Below are 20001 nucleotides of genomic sequence, written 5' to 3' on the forward strand. Positions count from 1 at the left end.
AGCTTCACAGGTGAATTCTACCAAACATTTAAAGAGTTATATTACCTTCTACCAAACATTTAAAGAGTTATATTACCTATGTTTCTCAAACTATTCCCAAAAAATTGAAGAGGAAGGAAAACTTCTGAACTCATTTTATGAGGCCAGCATCACTATGACCAAAATCAGACAAATCACCACATAAAAAGAAAATTTCAGGCCGATATCACCAATGAACATAGGTGCAAAAATCCTCAACAGATTAGCAAACCAAATCCAACAATACTTTAAAAGGATCATAAACCATGATCAAGCAGGACTTATCCCAGGGATGCAAGGATGGTCAATATCTACAAGTCAATCAACATGATACACCACATTAACAAACTGAAAAATAAAAATCATATTATCATCTCAACAGATACAGAAAAAAGCCTTTGACAAAATTCAACATCCATTTATGATTAACAAAAACTCTCAAAACAGTGGGCTTAGAGGGAACATACTCAACATAATAAGGCCATATATGACAAACCCACAGCCAACATTATACTCAATGGTGAAAAGCTGAAAGCATTTCCTGTAAGATCAGGAACAAGACAAAGATGCCCACTCTCACCATTTTTATTCAACATAGTATTGGAAGTCCTAGCCAAAACAGACAAAAAAAAGGAAATAAAATGAATACAGATTGGAAAGGAAGAAGTAAAACTGTCACTGTCATTGCAGATAACATGATACTATACATAGAAAATCCTAAGGATGCTACCAGAAAACTACTAGAGATCATCAATGAATTCAATAAAGTTGCAGGATACAAAATTAATACATAGAAACCTGTTGGATTTCAACACACTAATAGTGAAGTATCAGAAAGATAAATTTAAACAATCCTATTTACAACTGCATCAAAAAGAATAAAATACCTAGGAATAAATCTAACCAAAAAAGTACAAGACTTGTACTCTGAAAACTTTAAGATATTTATGAGAGAAATGGAAAAACACACAAACATATGGAAAGATATAACATGCTCACAGACTGGAAGAATTATTATTTTTAAAATGACCATACTACCCATGGCCATCTACAGATTCAAGGCAATCTTTATCAAAATAAAGTGGCATTTCTCACAGAACTAGAACACGTTAATTCTGAAATTTGTACAGAAACATAAAAGACTCCAAATAGCCAAAGCAATCTTGAGAAAGAAGAACAAAGCTGAAGGTATCACACTGCCTATTTCAAACATACATATAGTATACTATAGCTATACTACAAAGCTATAGTAATCAAAACAGTATAGTACAAGCACAAAAGGAGAAACACAGATTAATGGAATAGAATATAGACAGCCCAGAAACAAACTTACACTTAAACGGTCAATTAATCTGCAAAGGAAGCAAAAATATACAACAGGGGAAAAGAGACAGCCCTTTCAATAAATGATGTTGGGAAAACTGGAGAGCTATATGTAAAAGAATAAAACTGGACTACTTTCTCACACCATGTACAAACATAAGCTAAAATAAAAATGAGGGACTTCCCTGGTGGTCCAGTGGTTAAGACTCCACACTCCCAATGCAGGGGGCCCGGGTTCAAGCCCTGGTCAGGGAACTAGATCCCGCATGCCACAACGAAGAGCCCACATGCCACAAGTAAAAAATTCCACAGGCCACAACTAAAGATCCTGCATGCTGCAACAAAGATCCCACATGCCACAACTAAGACCTGGAGCAGCCAAATAACAAATATTTTTAAAAATAAATAAATAAAATAAAATAAAAATAAATTAAAGATTTAAATGTAAGAACTGAAACCATAAAATTTCTAGGAGAAAACTCTTTGAAATCAGTGTTAGCAATATTTTTTGGATCTGTCTTCTCAGGCAAGGGAAATAAAAGCAAAAATAAATAAATGGTACCACATTAAACTAAAAAGGTTTTGCACAGTATGGAAACTATCAACAAAATGAAAAGGTAGCCTACTGAATGGGAGAAGATATTTGCAAGTGATATATCCAATAAGGGGTTAATATACAAAATATACAAAGAACTCATACAGTTCTACATCATAAATAAATAAACAACCCAATTAAAAAACGGGCAGAGGACCTGAATAGACATTTTTCCCAAAGACATACACATGGCCAAGAGACACATGAAAAGATGCTCAACCTCACCAATCATGAAGGAAATGCAAATTAAAACCACAATGAGATACTTCTCACACCTGTTAGAATGGCTATTATCAAAAAGACAACAAATAACAAGTATTGGCAAGGATGTGACCAAAAGGGAACCCTCATGCACTGTTGGTGGAATTGCAAATTGGTGCACCCAGTATGGAGAAAAGTATAGAGGTTCTTCAAAATATTTAAAATAGAACTGCCATAAGATCCAGCAATTTCTTTTCTGGGTATTTACCCAAAGAAAACAAAAACATTAATTTGAAAAGACATATGCAACCCGTTTTTCATTGCAGCATTATTTTCAGAACCTAAAATATGAAAGTAATTTAAGTGTCCATCAACAGATGAATGAAGAAGATGTGGGGTGTGTGTGTGTGTGTGTGTGTATACACACACACACACACACACACACACACACACACACAACGGAATATTACTTAGCCATAAAAAAGGGAAAGAAATCTTGCCCTTTGCGACAACATGGATGGATCTAGAGGGTATTACACTAAGTAAAATAAGTCAGGCAGAATAAAACAAACACCATATGATCTCATTTACATGTGAAATCTAGAAAACAAACACAGATACAGCACACAGAGAGGTGGTTGCCAGAGGGGTGCGGGGTGGGAATAGAGCAAAATAGGTGAAAGATATTTAAAGATACAAACCTCCAATTATAAAATAAATAAGTCATGGGAATATAATATTCAACATAAGAAGTATGGTCAATAACACTGTAATAACTTTGTATGGGAACAGATGGTTAGTAGACTTATCATGATGATCATTTCATAATGTATGGAAATGTCAAATCACTATGCAATACACCTGAAACTAACATAATATTGTATATCAACTATATCTCGATTTTAAAAAAATATTTGGATAGAGAGGCATAAGCAAACAGAAGAAAGGCAGGATGGAGGACAATACAATAGGGAGGACTATAAAGCTCAGGCTAAGGAATCTGGACTCAAAATATTAGTCATTGGTAAATCACTGAAGGAGATGCTAAATACAGAAATTATAAGGTCAAAAATTTTCTTCTTATCTAAGAACTGTATGATAAAGTAAAAATGAGAACTGATCATGAATCATGTCTTACTTTGGGCCAGCTGACATCACTGGACAACTTTCTTCTGTACAAAAATCTGTGATTGTTCCATAAAGCATGTTGATCTGATTGAAGAAATCTACAGCTGCAAAGCAAACATCAGTTATAAGTAAAAGGTTAAATTTTAGTTTTACTCAAACAATCTTTTATTCCAGCAGAATCTCAGCTCTATCAGTGTTCTTTCCTCAACAAAGAACAGGTGAAAAGAATACAAACAAACAATATTTGCCTCACTGAATTTAGGAGCTTCTGTTTATTAAGTGACTCCCTTAAGAGAATAAAAAGGCAAGCAAGAGTGGGAGAAATTATTTGCAACACATATAATCAATAAAGATCTTATATTCAGAATATATAAAGAACTTCTATAGATCACTTAGAAAAAGGCAACACCGTAATAAAATGTGAGACAGTTTCTGAGTCTATTGGTTATCTCTATGGAAAAGAATAAAACTTGGCTCTTCACTCACACAATACCTGAAAAGCAATTCCAAGTGGATCATACATCTAAATGTGAAAGGCAAGACAATAAAGTTTAAAAGAGCATAGAAAAATATGTCCATGAACTTTGGCATGCAAATATTTCTTAAGAAGAGCACAGAAAGCACCAGTCATAAAGGAATAGTTTTCTATATGTTTCACTGGAAAACTGTTATTCCTTGTTTTTTTATAATTTTTATTCTACTCATAATTTTTTTATATTGACCTCAAAGCCAACAAGTTTATTAAATTTACCTATTCATAATAATAGTGATGGTGTAGTAATAAAATCATGGTCTTTTGGTTTTTCAACATTCATTCATGCTGGCTATGAACATAAATGTTGTTTCTTCCTTTCCAGTTATTATTATCTTTTATTCTTTTTCCTGCCTTACGGCATTGGCTAAGACTCCAGGAAAGTGGTGATGGTGGCTAACCTTAACTCATTCTTAATCTGAGAAAAAACTTCAACATTTCATGACCAAATATGATGTTTGCTTTATCTTTTTTGTAGATATGCTTTATCAGAAAAAAGTTCTCAACTTTTACTTCATAAGTTTATTACGAATTGATTTTAAATTTTACCAAATGTTTTTTCTGCTTATACCGAGATGATCATACGATTTCTTCCTCTTCCTTTATTTTGGCTAATGCGGTGAATTACAACTGATTTGCAAGTGTTAAGCCAACCTTGTATTCTAGGAATAAGAACAATTTGGTCATGATGTGTTATAATTTTTTTAAGTATTGCTAGATTCAATCTCCTAATATTTTTATTAGGATTTTTACATCTAAGTTCATAAGTTAGATGACCTGGTTTCCTTTCTTATATGTCCACATAGAACTCATAACACTAGTATTTTCTCCTTTCCACATAAAAGCTTTAGAAAGACTGGTGTTCTTTCTATCTTTTCTTTTCTTTTTAAAATTGAAGTATAATTGATTTACAATATTTTATCAGTTTCAGGTGTACAACATAGTGATTCAATATTTTTAAAGATTACACTCCATTTAAAGTTATTATAAAATATTGGCTATAGTCCCTGTACAATATACCTTTGTAACTGATTTCTTTTATACATAGAGGTTCGTACCTCCTAATTCCTTACCCCTATCTTACCCCTCCCACCTACCCTCTCCCTACTGGTAACTACTAGTTTATTCTGTATCTGTGAGTCTGTTTCTGTTTTGTTATATTCATTCTTCTTTTTTTTTTTAGATTCCACATATAAGTGATAACATAAAATATTTGTCTTTCTCTGATTTACTTCCCTAAGCATAATACCCTCCAGGTTCATCCATGTTGTTGCAAATGGCAAATTTCATTCTTTTTTATGGCTCAGTAATATTCCATTGTGTGAGTGTGTGTGTGTGTGTGTGTGTGTGTGTGTGTGTGTGTGTGTACACCACATCTTCTTTATCCATTCATCTGTTGATGTACACTTAGGTTGCTTCCATATCTTGGCTATTAGCTTCCATATGCTGCTATGAACACTGGGGTGCATGTATCTTTTCAAATTAATGTTTTCATTTTCTTAAAATATACATCTAGCAGTAGAATTGCTGGATCATATGGTATTTCTAGTTTTAATTTTAGGGAAACCTCCATATTGTTTTCCATAGTGGCTGCACCAATTTACATCCCCACCAAGAGTGCACTGTAGGGTTTCCTTTTCTCCACATCCTTACCAACATTTGTTATTTGTGATCTTTTTGATGAGAGCCATTCTGACAGGTATGAGGTGATATCTCATTGTGGTTCTGATTTGTATTTCTCTGATGAATAGTGATGCTGAGCATCTTTTCATGTGCCTGTTGGCCATCTGTATGTCTTCTTTGGGAAAATGTCTATTTAGGTCTTCTGCCCATTTTTAATCGGGTTGTCCTCCACATGAACAGTGGGTAACCTATGGCTTTGAATCCCAACTCTATACTTAATAGTTGAGTTACTTAACTTCCCTGAATCTCAGTTTCCTACCTTTAAAATTCAGTTTACTGCAGAGTGCTAAAAAACAAAATCGTGTCTACCATAAAGTAGACATTTAGTAATTGTTAGTTTTCTTCCACAAATGAAGATATGGCCTCAAGATTCTGTGCCACAAAAATTAACTATAAGCCATCCACCCACTTTTTCCAAAACTCTGAACGTTGTATCTCCTTTAAGCTATCACTCTCTAGCAGCAGAATGTTCAAAACCAGCCTCTGGTTTCTGGCTATGAGACTAGTTGTTGAATTTGTAATTCCCATCTTCTACCATTTATCTTCATCTGGCAAGTAAACTGAAGGAAAAAGGCCATTAAGATGCCAATCTTATCAACAAATCCCCTTCACTCTTTTATGTACCCGAAATGTTTACTTAATCACTGTCAGTGAATGGAAATTACCTATCTAGCCTCAAATCCTATTCACTTCATCAAGTGCCACTTGGAAAGATTACTATAAATAAGAAAAAAATTGTAATCCAATACTTCAGTCAACTGCTATATTTTAAAGGCAGAATTCTATGTTCTACGGGGATGTTCAAACACTTCAGTTCAAAGCAATTTTTTTCTGGCTATAACTTCAAAATGTCTGTGAAATTTTATAAGTTCCTGAAGTTCTAGACATTTCAATAGTACAGACACTCAGTTCTGATAATTGAGACAGAGAAAATACAGACAGAAAACAATGATCTGGTTTTATACTTAAAAGTCACAATCTCATGTAGTACAGAAGCTCTACACTACCTTCCTTAGATTTCTAAAATTAGAAAATGAGCTCCCAAATAAATGGTACAAAAAGGCACAAACAAGTGCCCAAAAAAAGGATGTACACATATATTGGAAACTTATTCTGAATATTTTCCTTAAAGTGTCATAGAACTATCTTATAGGTTAGATGACTCTCATCAATAAAGCAAACAAATCACTTTATCTCTTTAGTAACTAAACTCTCTGGGTCCAGGAGGATAACCATACTCTAATAATACTGCTCTTACAGAACTGCTGTCACAGTAAGGTTTTAAGACATCTCAGTAAAATACTTTAGGTTCCTAAAAGTTAGTGGGTGGCAGCTCAATTTATAAATCCCATGATATGTTTCAAATTACAATAAGATACTATCAAATATTACAATAAAAATACTGCTCTGTTTTTCCTTAATCAAAGCCTAGGCATTTAGTGTATATTTTCAATTCAATTTCATTTATTATAACTAGAGTCATATAAATTTCCTCCAGTTATAAAATTCTATTAATTTCTTCACCAATGCTGATAAACCTTGAATACTAAAAGTACCACTTTTGGGCTTCCCTGGTGGCACAGTGGTTAAGAATCCGCCTGCCAATGCAGGGGACACAGGTTCAAGCCCTGGTCCAGGAAGATCCAACATGCCATAGAGCAACTAAGCCCATGAACCACAACTGCTGAGCCTGTGCTCTAGAGCTGGTGAGCCACAACCACTGAAGCCCGCGCACCTAGAGCCTGTGCTCCTCAGCAAGAGAAGTCACCGCAATGAGAAGCCCATGCACCACAACGAAGAGTAGCCCCCTCTCTCTGCAATTAGAGGAAGCCCGCGCACAACAACGAAGACCCAACGCAGCCAAAAATAAATTAATAAATTAATTTTAAAAAAAGAGAGAGAGAAAAGAATCAAAATAAAATTTAAAAAAAATTTTTTTTTAAAGTACCGCTTTTATTCCCCAACTTACTCTGGCTTAATTCCCAAGAATATATTTACTTTTTACTTATATTTTTTTCTTTCTAGAGGTTAAGAATATATCATAAACATATTTTACTAATTTCATAAGATCACTATTGAATTGTCTTTTTTTCTTTTTAAAGCGTAGTTTAGACAAATAACTAAGTATGCTACTGAAAGAGGCAATTTAGCATAGGGGTTAAACCGCAGTCTCTGAAATTTTAGAGCTCTATATTTGAGCCCAGGCTCTAGCATTCAATAGCTGTATAACCTAAGCACATTACTACAATCTTTCTGTCTCAGCTTTCTTATCTATATACTGGGATAATAATAGTACCTACATCATGAGGTTGTAAAGATGAAATAAAATAATCCATGTAGAAGAAAATAAAAACAATAATTTGAAAAGATACATGTACCCCAATGTTCATAGCAGCATATGGAGGCTAATAGCCAAGATATGGAAGCAACCTAAGCGTCCATAAACAGATAAATGGATAATGGTGTGTGTGTGTGTGTGTGTGTGTGTGTGTGTATGTATATATACATATATATAAACACCACATCTTCTTTATCTCACACACACACACACACACACACACACACACACACACACACACACACACACTGGAATATTACTCAGCCATAAAAAAGAATGAAATTTTACCATTTGCAACTACATGGATGGACCTGGAAGGTATTAATGTTTAAGTCAAACACAGAAAGACAAATACTGTATGATATCATTTACATGTGGGATCTAAAAAATAAAATGAATGAATATAACAAAACAGAAATAGACTCACAGATATAGAGAACAAACAAGTAGTTACCAGTGGGGAGAGAGAATGGAGGAGGAGCAAGACAGAGGTAGGGGATTAAGAGGTACAAATCAGCAAGTATCAAATAAATAAGCCACAAAGGTACAACACAGGGAAATATAGCCATTATATTGTAATAACTTTATTTTGTTATTTTTTTTGCAGTACGCGGGCCTCTCACTGTTGTGGCCTCTCCCGTTGTGGAGCACAGGCTCCAGACGCGCAGGCTCAGCGGCCATGGCTCACGGGCCCAGCTGCTCCGCGGCATGTGGGATCTTCCCGGACCGGGGCACGAACCCGTGTCCCCTGCATCGGCAGGCGGACTCTCAAGAGGACTCTCAAGCCCCCTTGTAATAACTTTAAATGGAGTATAATCTAAAAATATTGAATCACTATGTTATACATCTGAAACTAATACCATAAATCAAATAAACTTCAATAAAATAAATAAAAATAATTCATGTAGAAAGAATAGCAGAGTGTCACAGTGTTCCATAAACATTAATTGCTGCTATCATTATCATTTTTTCCAATGAAGATGGTAAATCTATGCTTTGTATTACATGGTAACAGGAGATAAGAATTTCATGTAATTCCATATTCAGAAATAAAATACCATAAAGGTTAAAGTAAATTGAGGTACCACTATCTTGTGGTATTAGGTTGCTAACTAAATCCTAGAATAGAGAGCACCCCAACACTCACCTACAGTGAGGCTACTAACCTAATTTACAGTCTACTGAGAAACAGAAAGGCTACTTACTGTTCACTGCAACCCACTCATTTAGATCTTCCCCCTCAGGAAGCATGACAGCCATCCGGAGGTTTCCACTGCCCAGTGTGGCCTCTGCATGCTTTAAGAGCTCATACTGGTGAGAACCCTCTGGTATGTTCTTCTTTGGTTTAAACGTTTTAGAGGAGCGACTACCACTATGAATAGAAAAGAAGAAAAAGGCACATCAGTGTTTAAGGCATGACTTTCAATAGCGTCTACTATACTATATTACTGCATAAAATAACAGCAGTGATCCTAAAAGTCCACAAATAAACAACCCTAAATTGTATCAGCTACATTAAATCCCGGCAACATCACTGTTGTAACTACTGTGTTTGATTACCCAAAACTCCTACAAACCTTCTCTACATTCCCTCCTGTAACTCCAAAGGAGAAAAAGAATTTTTAGCTATAACTAATCCAACTAACTAATCTAACAATAAATTACTGATTCAGTAATCTATAAAAACAAAAAAGTACTGGGGACTTCTCTGGTGGTCCAGTGGTTAAGACTCTGTGCTCCCAATGTGGGGGCCTGGGTTTGATCCCTGGTCAGGGAACTAGATCCCGCGTGCCGCAACTAAGAGCCCATGTGCCACAACTAAAGATCCCAAGGGCCGCAATGAAGATCCCACATGCCACAGCGAAGATCCTGTGTGCCACAACTAAGACCCGGTGAAGCCAAATAAATAAATAAATAAATATTTAAAACAAACAAAAAAAAGTACTTCTGTGATAATCTTCAGTCATTGTATTCCTTTTTACCCCTATTCTAAGTCTCTCATCCTAATACAAATAATTTGTTTCCTTTGTATAAAAACATAAAGATATAATTTTATATCAATAAAGCACAAAAATCCTAGAGCAAGAAAGAAAAGCTACATGTGCTTCTATCCAATTATAGGAAGCAACAGCAATCTTAATCCAGAATCCCAGGTATGCAGATAAGTAGCTAGACATTAATATGGTTGCTCAAATTTCTAAATGTGTGTATGTATACACAGAGAAATATATTTTTTAAATGAATCAATGGAAACTCATCTTAGAAATGGTTTTAAGGGTTTTTAAGAGACGGATTCTTCTGTTAATGCTGGCAAATTCTTTTTTTCTTTAAAGAGATGTTCAAACGGATAGCCCCTTTTTTTATATATAAATTTATTTATTTATTTATTCACTCATTCATTCATTCATTCATTCATTCATTTATGGCTTCGTTGGGTCTTCGTTGCTGTGTGCGGGCTTTCTCTAGATGCAGAGAGCAGGGTCTACTCTTCGTTGCGGTGTGTGGGCTTCTCATTGAAGTGGCTTCTCTTGCCGCAGAGCGTGGGCTCTAGGCGCACGGGCTTCAGTAGTTGTGGCACTCGGGCTCACTAGTTGTGGCTCACGGGCTTAGTTGCCCCACGGCATGTGGGATCTTCCTGGACCAGGGCTTGAACCCGTGTGCCCTGCACTGGTAGGCAGATTCTTAACCACTGCGCCACCAGGGAAGCCCCAATGCTGGCAAATTCTTATCAAATTGTATTATATTCTAGTCATCCATTCTCAATACTCCCCTGCTCTTCTTATGAAAAGCAACAGATAGGGAAAGAATGAATTAGAAGAGGCTGGATAAGTAGGAATTATCTAAAGTTTAATGTTACTAAATTCATACTACCGTTAGCATTCAGACATTTGAACATACGAATTTGAAAATTAAATTCCAAAGAAAACAGATAAACAATAGTTATACTTTCCAAGCTCTCCAAAGCTTTTCACTTTTAACAACCTTCTCCCAAGCTTACCCCCAAGATCTCTCCTTTTCTCCCCCAAGATAAAGCAGTAGTTCTTAACCCTGGCTGCATTTTATAATCACCTGAGGAGTTTTCAAAAAATATTGAGAATCCTGAGAGAAACTAAGAATCTACTTACTAGTCAACCCAAATATCCAATTCAAATGACAGGTATTTTTCACTTTAAGGTGATGGTATTCTCATTTACATGTAAGTCTCTCAGGTGTTTATTTAGAGTAAAGTGATGCTCCTCAACTCTAACCTTGGTCCCTCTCCCTGCCAGATATCTCTACTCAGCAGCCCAGGATCTCTTTACAAACACTAATCGGATGATGTTACTCCTCTGCTTAAAGCCATTCAGTGGCTTTCCACTGCACTCAGTAAACCCCAAAGTCAATATTAGACACAGGGTCTGGACCCACACTAGAGTGTGGAAACTCTTCTTCAGTTTAATCAGATAATGTATTAAATGCCGAATTCTCTCCCAGCATCTCTAAAATGTGAAAACGTAGAAAAGGTCATTATGCTTACCAAGCTGGAAGCTTATTTCATTTTCCTGCTCCTTCTCATCCTTTACCAAAATTTAGTGTGAGAAATAAACTTCACCAATATTTTTTACAAAAAGTCATTTTACTAATTTATGTATGATTAACTACAAAAATAGCTCTCCTAACATCAATCTGGTGCATGTCTTCAGGCCTAGTGTTAAGTACATTCGCTTTAATTAGCCCACTGCTGAGACTGGTGCAGCAACTGAGGTGACAAGCTGCTCTGAAAAGGGCTGGCAGAGTACATGAGAACAACAAGGACATCAGCTGTGCTTGCATGCAGGAGGGTCAGAGCCTCCTCTGCTCCCCTAAACCACCTATTTATTCAACCACTGTCCCTTCAAGTTTTAGGTTTCCAAAGGTTTTCTTGATTGATGACCCACCCAGAATTGGTCTTCCACAAAGCTAAACAAATATACCTCAAAGACCTAATACTTGGGTAGAAAGAAAAAAAAAATCTGAGTTTGATTTTGTAAAGGCCAGTTTTGACACTTATCAGCTGTGTCAAGCAAATTACCCAACTTTCTCGAGCCTATTTTTTCTTTAATAGTGAAAGCCTAGGAACAATAACAAAACATTACCACTACCTGTATCATAAAGAGCTGCAAAATGAGAAAATAATAAAGGTGAAAAAAGTTTCTAAAGCTGTAAAATGCTGTGCAAATGTTAGTATCCTTCCTTTTTCTGAACCAGAATGACTCATAGTAAAAAAAAGAAATGGTAGTGCAAGGTACAAAGCTGTATTCAACCCCTATTCCCATCCTTGTCTCCTAAGACTGGGGAAAATATAACCTTACTTTGGAAACAAATGCTCTTACACATCAAGTTCCAAACAGAATTTTTAAAATGGTTTTTGGTGCTATTCCCATGTCACGGTTCAGGTGATCTCAGAATAATCATGGGGCTGGGCGGGAAATCAAGAAAACAAGGCGCTAGTCCTCATTTTGCTATGTTCTCCTTATGTTACTTAGGAAACCACAAATTATCATCTGGGCTTCAATTTCTTTACTTTGTTTTTTGAAAGTCTGGAAAATAACTTTTTACAAAAGGGTATAATTTAGAGATGAGATAATGTTTATAAAATGTTTTTAGTTCCCTGAGGACTCCCTCCTCGGTTCCTCATTTCCATGTACATTCATACTTCCAAAATGCTTTCAAGTCCTCCATCAAATTCCCCTTCTTTCTGACCCTTCTGCTTTATTCAGGCAGAATAATTAAGCATTTCAGTATTCTGATTTTTTAAATGTTCTTTTTTAAAACTATATTCAGTTTTTCTTCAACTACCTGAAACTTCAACCAGGATGCACCCTACCCTGGAAGGGGTGGTGGTTCAATACTGCTCCTTATTCCCATGTCAAAAGATTAAGAGAGTCCTCAAGTTCAAAAGTACAAGTACCAAAGCATGTACACAAAAATCCTCATCAATGAGTGCAAGTTCTTAAGGTAACAATGTATGTGGCCAAAGGCAAATATATCTCACATGACAGGTTAAGACATTTGATGCAAATATTCAAAAACATTTTCAATAACAGAAAGTATGTAGCCCTCCCACCCACCCCACCCCCTCAGAAGAAATTTCTGTATCAGAAGAATCTCAGAAGAAATATCTTGTGTATCCTTCCAGAGAGTCTATGTCTATACAAGCATAAGAATGACTGTGCCTGTTTTATACAGTTCTTGCATACTATAGTATACTAAATAATGTTTTTCACTTAATATATCCAGAATATTGTTGTGTATTAAGGTAGAAGTATATCTACTTTATTCTTTTTAAAGACCAAATAATATTTCCTTATATAGGTATATAATATTTTCAATCACCTACTGATAAACGTTTAGGTTGTTTCCAGTTATTTGTTACTTCAAACAATGCCACAGGGACTTCCCTCGTGGTCCAGTGGGTAAAACTCCACACTCCCAATGCACAGGGCCCAGGTTCAATCCCTGGTGGGGGAACTAGATCCCACATGCGTGCCGCAACTAAGATCTCGTGTGCTGCAACTAAGACCCAGCGCAGCCAAAAATAAATAAATAAGTTTAAAAGAAAAACAAAACACTAAGATTCCAAGAGCGTTTTAAACTATAAAAGACAAAACAAAACAAAAAAACAATGCTGCAGTAAGTACCCTCATATTATGAAAGATAAATTCGTAGAGATAAAATTGCTGTGCTAAAGAGCACATACATTTTAAATTTTTATATAAGGTCTATTTTTTCCCCAAAAATAAGTTGTACCCTTTTAAAACCCATTAACAACGTATGAGAGTAGCTATATACTTTTTTGGTCTTCGAGCACAGGGATTCAATTGCTAGTTTCTCTTGTACAGCTCCCAACAGGGCATCATAACTGTGTGAGAGTTTAGAGCTTTCTGATTAGAATGTAAATGTGACTGACAATTCACAGCATTACCCTGAGGTCTTTTCTTTCCAAATAAACATCCAGGAGTCAGGTTTGTTTATTCTAGTCCTCTTACTCATATTTGAAGGACAATCAATTTCTAGAGCAAGACAGGATGGCTTGACAGGTAAATAACTGAGTCTAAAGGGAAAACTCTGAACACATATCCCTTATAATTAGTCATCCAATTTGATCACCTTTTGTAAATTTCAAAAGCATCATTTATTTCCTCTTTGAGTCCCTAAATAGATTAGTCCACACTGTGACACCTACATTTATTCTCATAAACCATTTCTTACTATCTCAACACAGTCACACTCATCATTACCCTCAATTTTAACCCTTTATTGTTCAATCCAACTATCAACAAAATTGATATTTTCTAAGTTGGACTGCAGAATCATAAGGCTGAAGGAATTGGGGGGGCAGATGTACAGAGAACTCAAAACAGGGGCACTGGTAAGGGTTAGAAGAATACAGATGTGTATATTTTGACACTGAAGAACATGTCCATATATTCAAAATTAGAAGTAAATTAACATCAACTTATTTGTGTCAATAACTCCATACCTTCAAAGTTAAGTGACTTACTCTGACCACCTAGCTAAATTAAATGGCAGAAGTGGGACTCAAAAACAGTCCATTATCTTCAAGTTACTTAACATTACTAAGCCTCAGCTTGGAATAATAACATCTACCTTACTATTGAACCCTGTGGTAAGAACTCCACTAATATTAGCTCACTTTGTTCCACCTCTAGGTACCAACCTGATATTCACAACAGTAGCTCCTTCTATAGGTCTAAATCCAATACTAGAGATCAGATACTTGATAAATACTTGTTAATTCATAGTTCCAGTCAACTTCAGGCTGAGAACTCCTACACTAGGATAGTAATGATGATGATTAATATTAACTAATATTTACTGCAGGCCTTGTACTCTTAAGTATTTTACATGCAATATCCCATTTAATCTTCATAACTCTATGATGTACATGCTATACTTTATTTTATGGGTAACAAAACTGAGACTTAAAGTACTTAAATAATTTGCTCAAGCTTATAATATTGGTAAAGTAGGAGCCAGAATTTAAATCTAGGATTTAAATATTTAAAGCCCATTCTTTTATCCACTAGCCAACACTACATGATGCTTACCTTTATTTTCTATCCAATGATTTCTATTTTCTTCCTCTATCACCAAAGTTTAATCAAGTCACTTATGAAACAACACAAGGCTAATTTGTACTGAGAGTGTCATTAGAAGTTACATTTTTAAAAACAATCTTCAAAGTACCTAATTCCATTTCCTCTCTTCACACCTCTTCTAATTTATATGAATATTTACTACTGCCATTAAGGAAAAATACAGTTTCACGAGAGAGTAATTTCCCCTAAAAGGTTGCCAAACACATCTGTACTTTCAGAAACACACATATGCACCAGCAAAACATGTTAGAAACTGTCAAAATCAAGTAGAATGGGTTCTAGACATAATAAAGTCAAAGGCTAAAGGCTAAAAGCTATGAGTACCAAAAATACAATCTTGATTCAGAAAGTCAGCAATCTGAACAGACATATCTATAAATACAGTTCTACCTTACATCCTTTTAAAATCACTAATCACTAGTGGTGCTGTTGCTGTTATTGTTAATGTTACGAGAGTAAAAAAAAAAAAAAAGAAACCCTCAATATTTCTGGAAAGCAAGAAAGAAGGCTAAGAGAAGATCAGAAATTGAGGAAATCTGGTAAGATTAAAAAGTTGATGAGATACAGTGACAGTGAAAGTCTGAAAAAAACCTAGCCTAGAACATGCCCAGTAGAAGACTCAATGAACATGCCCAGTAGAAGACTTACCTTCTTAGTGAACGTAAGAGTGGTTCCCACTGTGCTTGAAGCTCAGAATCTGGACTACAGGAAAGTGAAAGGACTGTAAGAGACTCTTCAGGAATTATATAGGACTGTGATTCAGAGTCTCTGAGCAAGTGAATCCCAATACCCTCCTCTGCTGACCTTTTTCTGAGCGGTAGGCAAGTGGCAGCAGGTATTTAACATTAGGCTAAAGCTCAGTGCTTTCAGGACGAGCAGGTTACTCTGTAGGCAATTTACTAAAATTAAAAATTCTCTTCTGTGAAAGACACTGTAAGGCACACAGACTAGGAGAAAATCTTTGCAAACCATATATCTGATAAAGCACTTGTATCCAAAACATACAAAAAGTTCTTAAAATTCAACAATAAGAAAACAACCCAAGGAAGAAATGGGCAAAAGATATGAACAAACCCCATCACAAAAGATAAACAGATGGCAAATAAACATATGAAAAGACAGTCAACATCATTTGTCATCAGGGAATTGCAAACTTAAACGAGATACCATTACACACCTATTCAAGTGGTTACAAGCCAAAAAACTGACAATACCAAAAGCTGATGAGGGTGCAGAGCAACATTCATTGTTGGTAGGAATGCAAAATGGCACAGCCACTTTGGAAGACAGTTTGGCAATTTGCTACAAAGCTAAACAGAATCTTTCCATACAACCTAGCAAACCCACTCAGGTATTTACCCAATTGAGCTGAAAACCTATGTCCACCCAAAAACCTGCCTGTGAGTGTTTATAGCAACTTCGATCATAGTCACAGAAGTGGGAAGCAACCAAGATGCCTTTCAATAGGTGAATCAATAAACTGTGGTACATCCATAAAATGGAATATTATGATCAGAGATTAAAAAGAGACAAGCTATGAAGCCACAAAAAAATAAAAAACAAAACCATGAAGAAGCCTTAATTGAATATTGTTAAGTGAAGAAAGTCAGACTGAAAAGGCTACATAGTGTATGATTCCAAATACAAGGCACTCTGGAAAAGCTTTAGAAACAGTAAAATAATCAGTGCTTGCCAGGGGGTCAGGGGAGGGGAGGAGAGATGATTAGGTATATTACCAAGAGAACTGAAATTTATGTCCACAAAAACTTGTATATTAATGTACACAGCACCATTATTCATAAGAGCCAAAAAGTGTAAGCAGCCCAGAAGTCCATCAACTGATGCATAGATAAATAAAATATAGTATATTCATACAATGGAATATTATTCATCCATAAAAAAAGAATTAAGTACTGATAACATGTTATAACATGGGTGAATCTTGACAATATTATTATGCTGAGAAAAAAATTCAGACACAAAATATGAAGTATCACATTTTTTATGATTCCATTCATATGAAATGTCCAGAATAGACAAATCCATTGAGACAGAAAGGAGACTAGTGGTTGCCAAGGGCTGGAGAAGAAGAAATGGAGAATGACTACTAATGATACAAAGGTTTCTGTTGGGTGTGATAAAAATATTCTGGAATTAGTTGTGATGGTTGCACAACTTTGTGAATATACTAAATCCACTGAATTGTATACTTTTTTTTTTGGCTGCAACACGCAGCATGTGGGATCTTAGCTCCCCAACCAGGGATTGAACCTGTGCCCCCTGTAGTGGAAGTGCAGAGTCTTAACCACTGGACCACCAGAGAAGTCCTGGACTGTATACTTTTAAGGAAGAATTTTATAGTATGTGAATAACAGCTCAACTTTTTTAAATGTTTAAAGAAAAACCTTTACTATTAAAAAAAAAAGGAGCCTCCCAATAACATTCCTCACCAGTTCAATAAGTCAGTTTCTTTCATCCATTTATTCACTCTTGCATTCCTTCATCCAACTAGCATATTCTGACCACCTACTATATTCTAAGTAGCACTGTTCTAAGCCCTGGGACACAGCACTGAACAAGAGAATCTCTACTTTCATGGTGGGGAGAGGAGGTAGAAGAAAAAGTAAAACCAACAAAACACTACTGGGTAGTGGTAAGTGCTATGATGAAAATAACAGAATGATGTGACAAATAATGTAATGTGACAAGGCACTATATTAGGTTAGATAGTTAGAGAAGGCCTCCCTAAGGCCAGAAAGACAAGAAGAAGGAATCAGCCATGGAACGATCTGGGGAAGAAGGAAGAGCATTCCACACTTATAGGATAAACTAGCACAAAAGTGACTTTTTCAAGGAAGAGGGGTTAAGAAGGTAATGGTGATGAAGGCAGCATGAATGATGGCAACAGTGGTATAAGAAATCAGAGTCTTGTAGAACCACACTAGCTAAGACTTTAGAGACCAAAGTATGGAATTTAGATTATCATTTTAAGTATAAATGTGAAGACTTTGCAGATTAAAAAAAAAATGGAAGTATAACATGACAATTTAATGGTCTAAAAAAGATCATTCTAGTTGCCATGTAGAGAATGGACTGGGAGGAGGGCAAATGTAGAAACAGAGAAGCCAGTTACGAAACTACAAAGAAGAAAGAATGAAAGAATGATCGCTTGGACAAACAGGGACAGAAAGATGAAGCCAGATTCCAATATTTGTAGATAGAACCAACAGGACTCACTTTGGATTTCAGAATTTGTGGAGAGTGGTGAAGAAAAGACCATCAAGAAAGACTCCTAGGTTTTTAGTACCAAGCAGGTAGAAAATGAGCCATTTATTGAGATAGGTCTGGGAAGATGGATTTTGTACAAATTGAGATACCTATTAGACATTCAAATGGTTAAGTTAGGCAGGCAATTGTACCTACACGTCTCAGGTTCAGAGGAAAAATAAGATTGAAGGTAACTAATACTCTTGGCATTCTCACTGGTTAGCACAGTGCCAAAAGATGCACTAGTATATTATTAAAACAAGTATTTTATAAGCTATGAGAAGTCCTATAGTAAAGAAAATTGCTTATGGTTTAGCTCAGGGCTTCCCAAACATCTTTAGTCATGGAAACTTTTCTTCCACATGTTAACATCTTGCTCCTTAACACACATTAGGGATCAGTGCACAAGTATATTAAACTGCTAACTGCGTTACCTCTCAATTTTCAGCATATTCCTAACACTTCAATTGTATAAAGTGTAACTCCATGACTTCATGCAAGAACAGGTAGAGGGTTGGTCAATTAGCTATTTATTTAATACCCCATAAAATTTTATAACCTAATCCTTAGAAAATAAAAGGAACTTCACAAGCAAAGGCCAATTAGTTTCTACATCTGTGAAGTTAGGTGAGGCATAATTTTAGCTATAGATGAAGACACTAAAGTTTAATCACTCATCTCCAATCACACTCTGAGCTTCTAAGTTGTATACAGACTGCAATTTCCTTTGCCCAGAACTGAATTCATTATTCAGTAAATAGGTACTAAAACCACAGGAGATTTTAGGAAGTGCCCATGGTTGAATATCTAGGTGATTTCCATGCAACAGCAATAACTGCATTTTCTGAATCCTCTACAATGCGCTGGACTGTTAGAAGGAAGAAACCAAAACTTGCATATGCAGAGCTCAGAATGAGCATCAACCTGCAACTGAGTTGGCAGTAATTCCAAATATACTGATATTTCAACCAAGAAACACCCAGGGAGCTTGAACATCACTTCTTTTATAAAAACTTTTCCTAACCTTCCATGAAAACCTCTCCATCCTCTCTTCTGTCTCCTTGTAGCTTAAAACACCTGTAACACATCTATGTGTTTGTTCTCTTTCAGATACCTCTTTTGAATAGGAGGCTGTGGCCTCTTCATTTTTGTAACTACACTGCTCAATGTGGTATCCGGGATACAGAATAGGAAAGGGCAAAGGATTTGGAGTAGAGACCCAGTTTCAGATCCTGTCTTCATAACTTACTAGCTGTGAAATCTTAGATAAATCATATAACTTCTCCAAGCTACAACTAAACACTGGACATGACATCACCAATTTTGCAGGACCATTATGACAATTAAATGAATGAATACATTTAAAGCAGCTTAATTTTTTAAAATAAGTTTTTACATTCTTTTTTTTTAACATTTATTTATTTTATTATTTTTTTGGCTGTGTCAGGTCTTAGCTGCGGCATGCGAGGTCTTCGTTGAGGCATGCGGGATCTTTCATTGCAGCATGCGGGTTCTTTGTTGCAGTGCCAGGCTTCTGTCTAGTTGTGGCGTGCGGGTTTTCTCTCTCTAGTTGTGACACGCAGGCTCCAGGGTGCATGGGCTCTGCAGTTGTGGAGCATGGGCTCCAAAGCACATGGGCTCTGTACTTCGCGGCATGAAGGCTCTCTAGTTGTGGTGCGGGAGCTCAGTAGTTATGGCGCGTGGGCTTCGTTGCTCCATGGCATGTGGGATCTTAGTTCCCCGACCAGGGATCGAACCCGCGTCCCCTGCACTG

The 20001-nt window shown here is 36.0% G+C and overlaps 1 protein-coding gene across 3 annotated transcripts in view; it reads right to left on the reverse strand.

Moving 5' to 3' along the window:
* Positions 1-20001, reverse strand: part of MOB1B (MOB kinase activator 1B) — a 60169-nt gene that overhangs the window by 14270 nt on the left and 25898 nt on the right. For all 3 annotated transcript variants that reach the window (XR_004478981.2, XM_049709604.1, XM_004283571.3), the window contains exons 2-3: positions 9024-9190; positions 3276-3369 (exon numbers count right to left, since the gene is read on the reverse strand). Coding sequence is in view for 2 of the 3 variants with exons in the window: in XM_049709604.1 (XP_049565561.1) it covers positions 3276-3369; positions 9024-9190 (261 nt within the window). In the remaining variant the exon portion in view is untranslated. The remainder of the gene's footprint in view (positions 1-3275; positions 3370-9023; positions 9191-20001) is intronic.

Source organism: Orcinus orca, chromosome 4 (assembly GCF_937001465.1).
Source record: "Orcinus orca chromosome 4, mOrcOrc1.1, whole genome shotgun sequence".
Lineage (NCBI taxonomy): Eukaryota > Metazoa > Chordata > Mammalia > Artiodactyla > Delphinidae > Orcinus > Orcinus orca.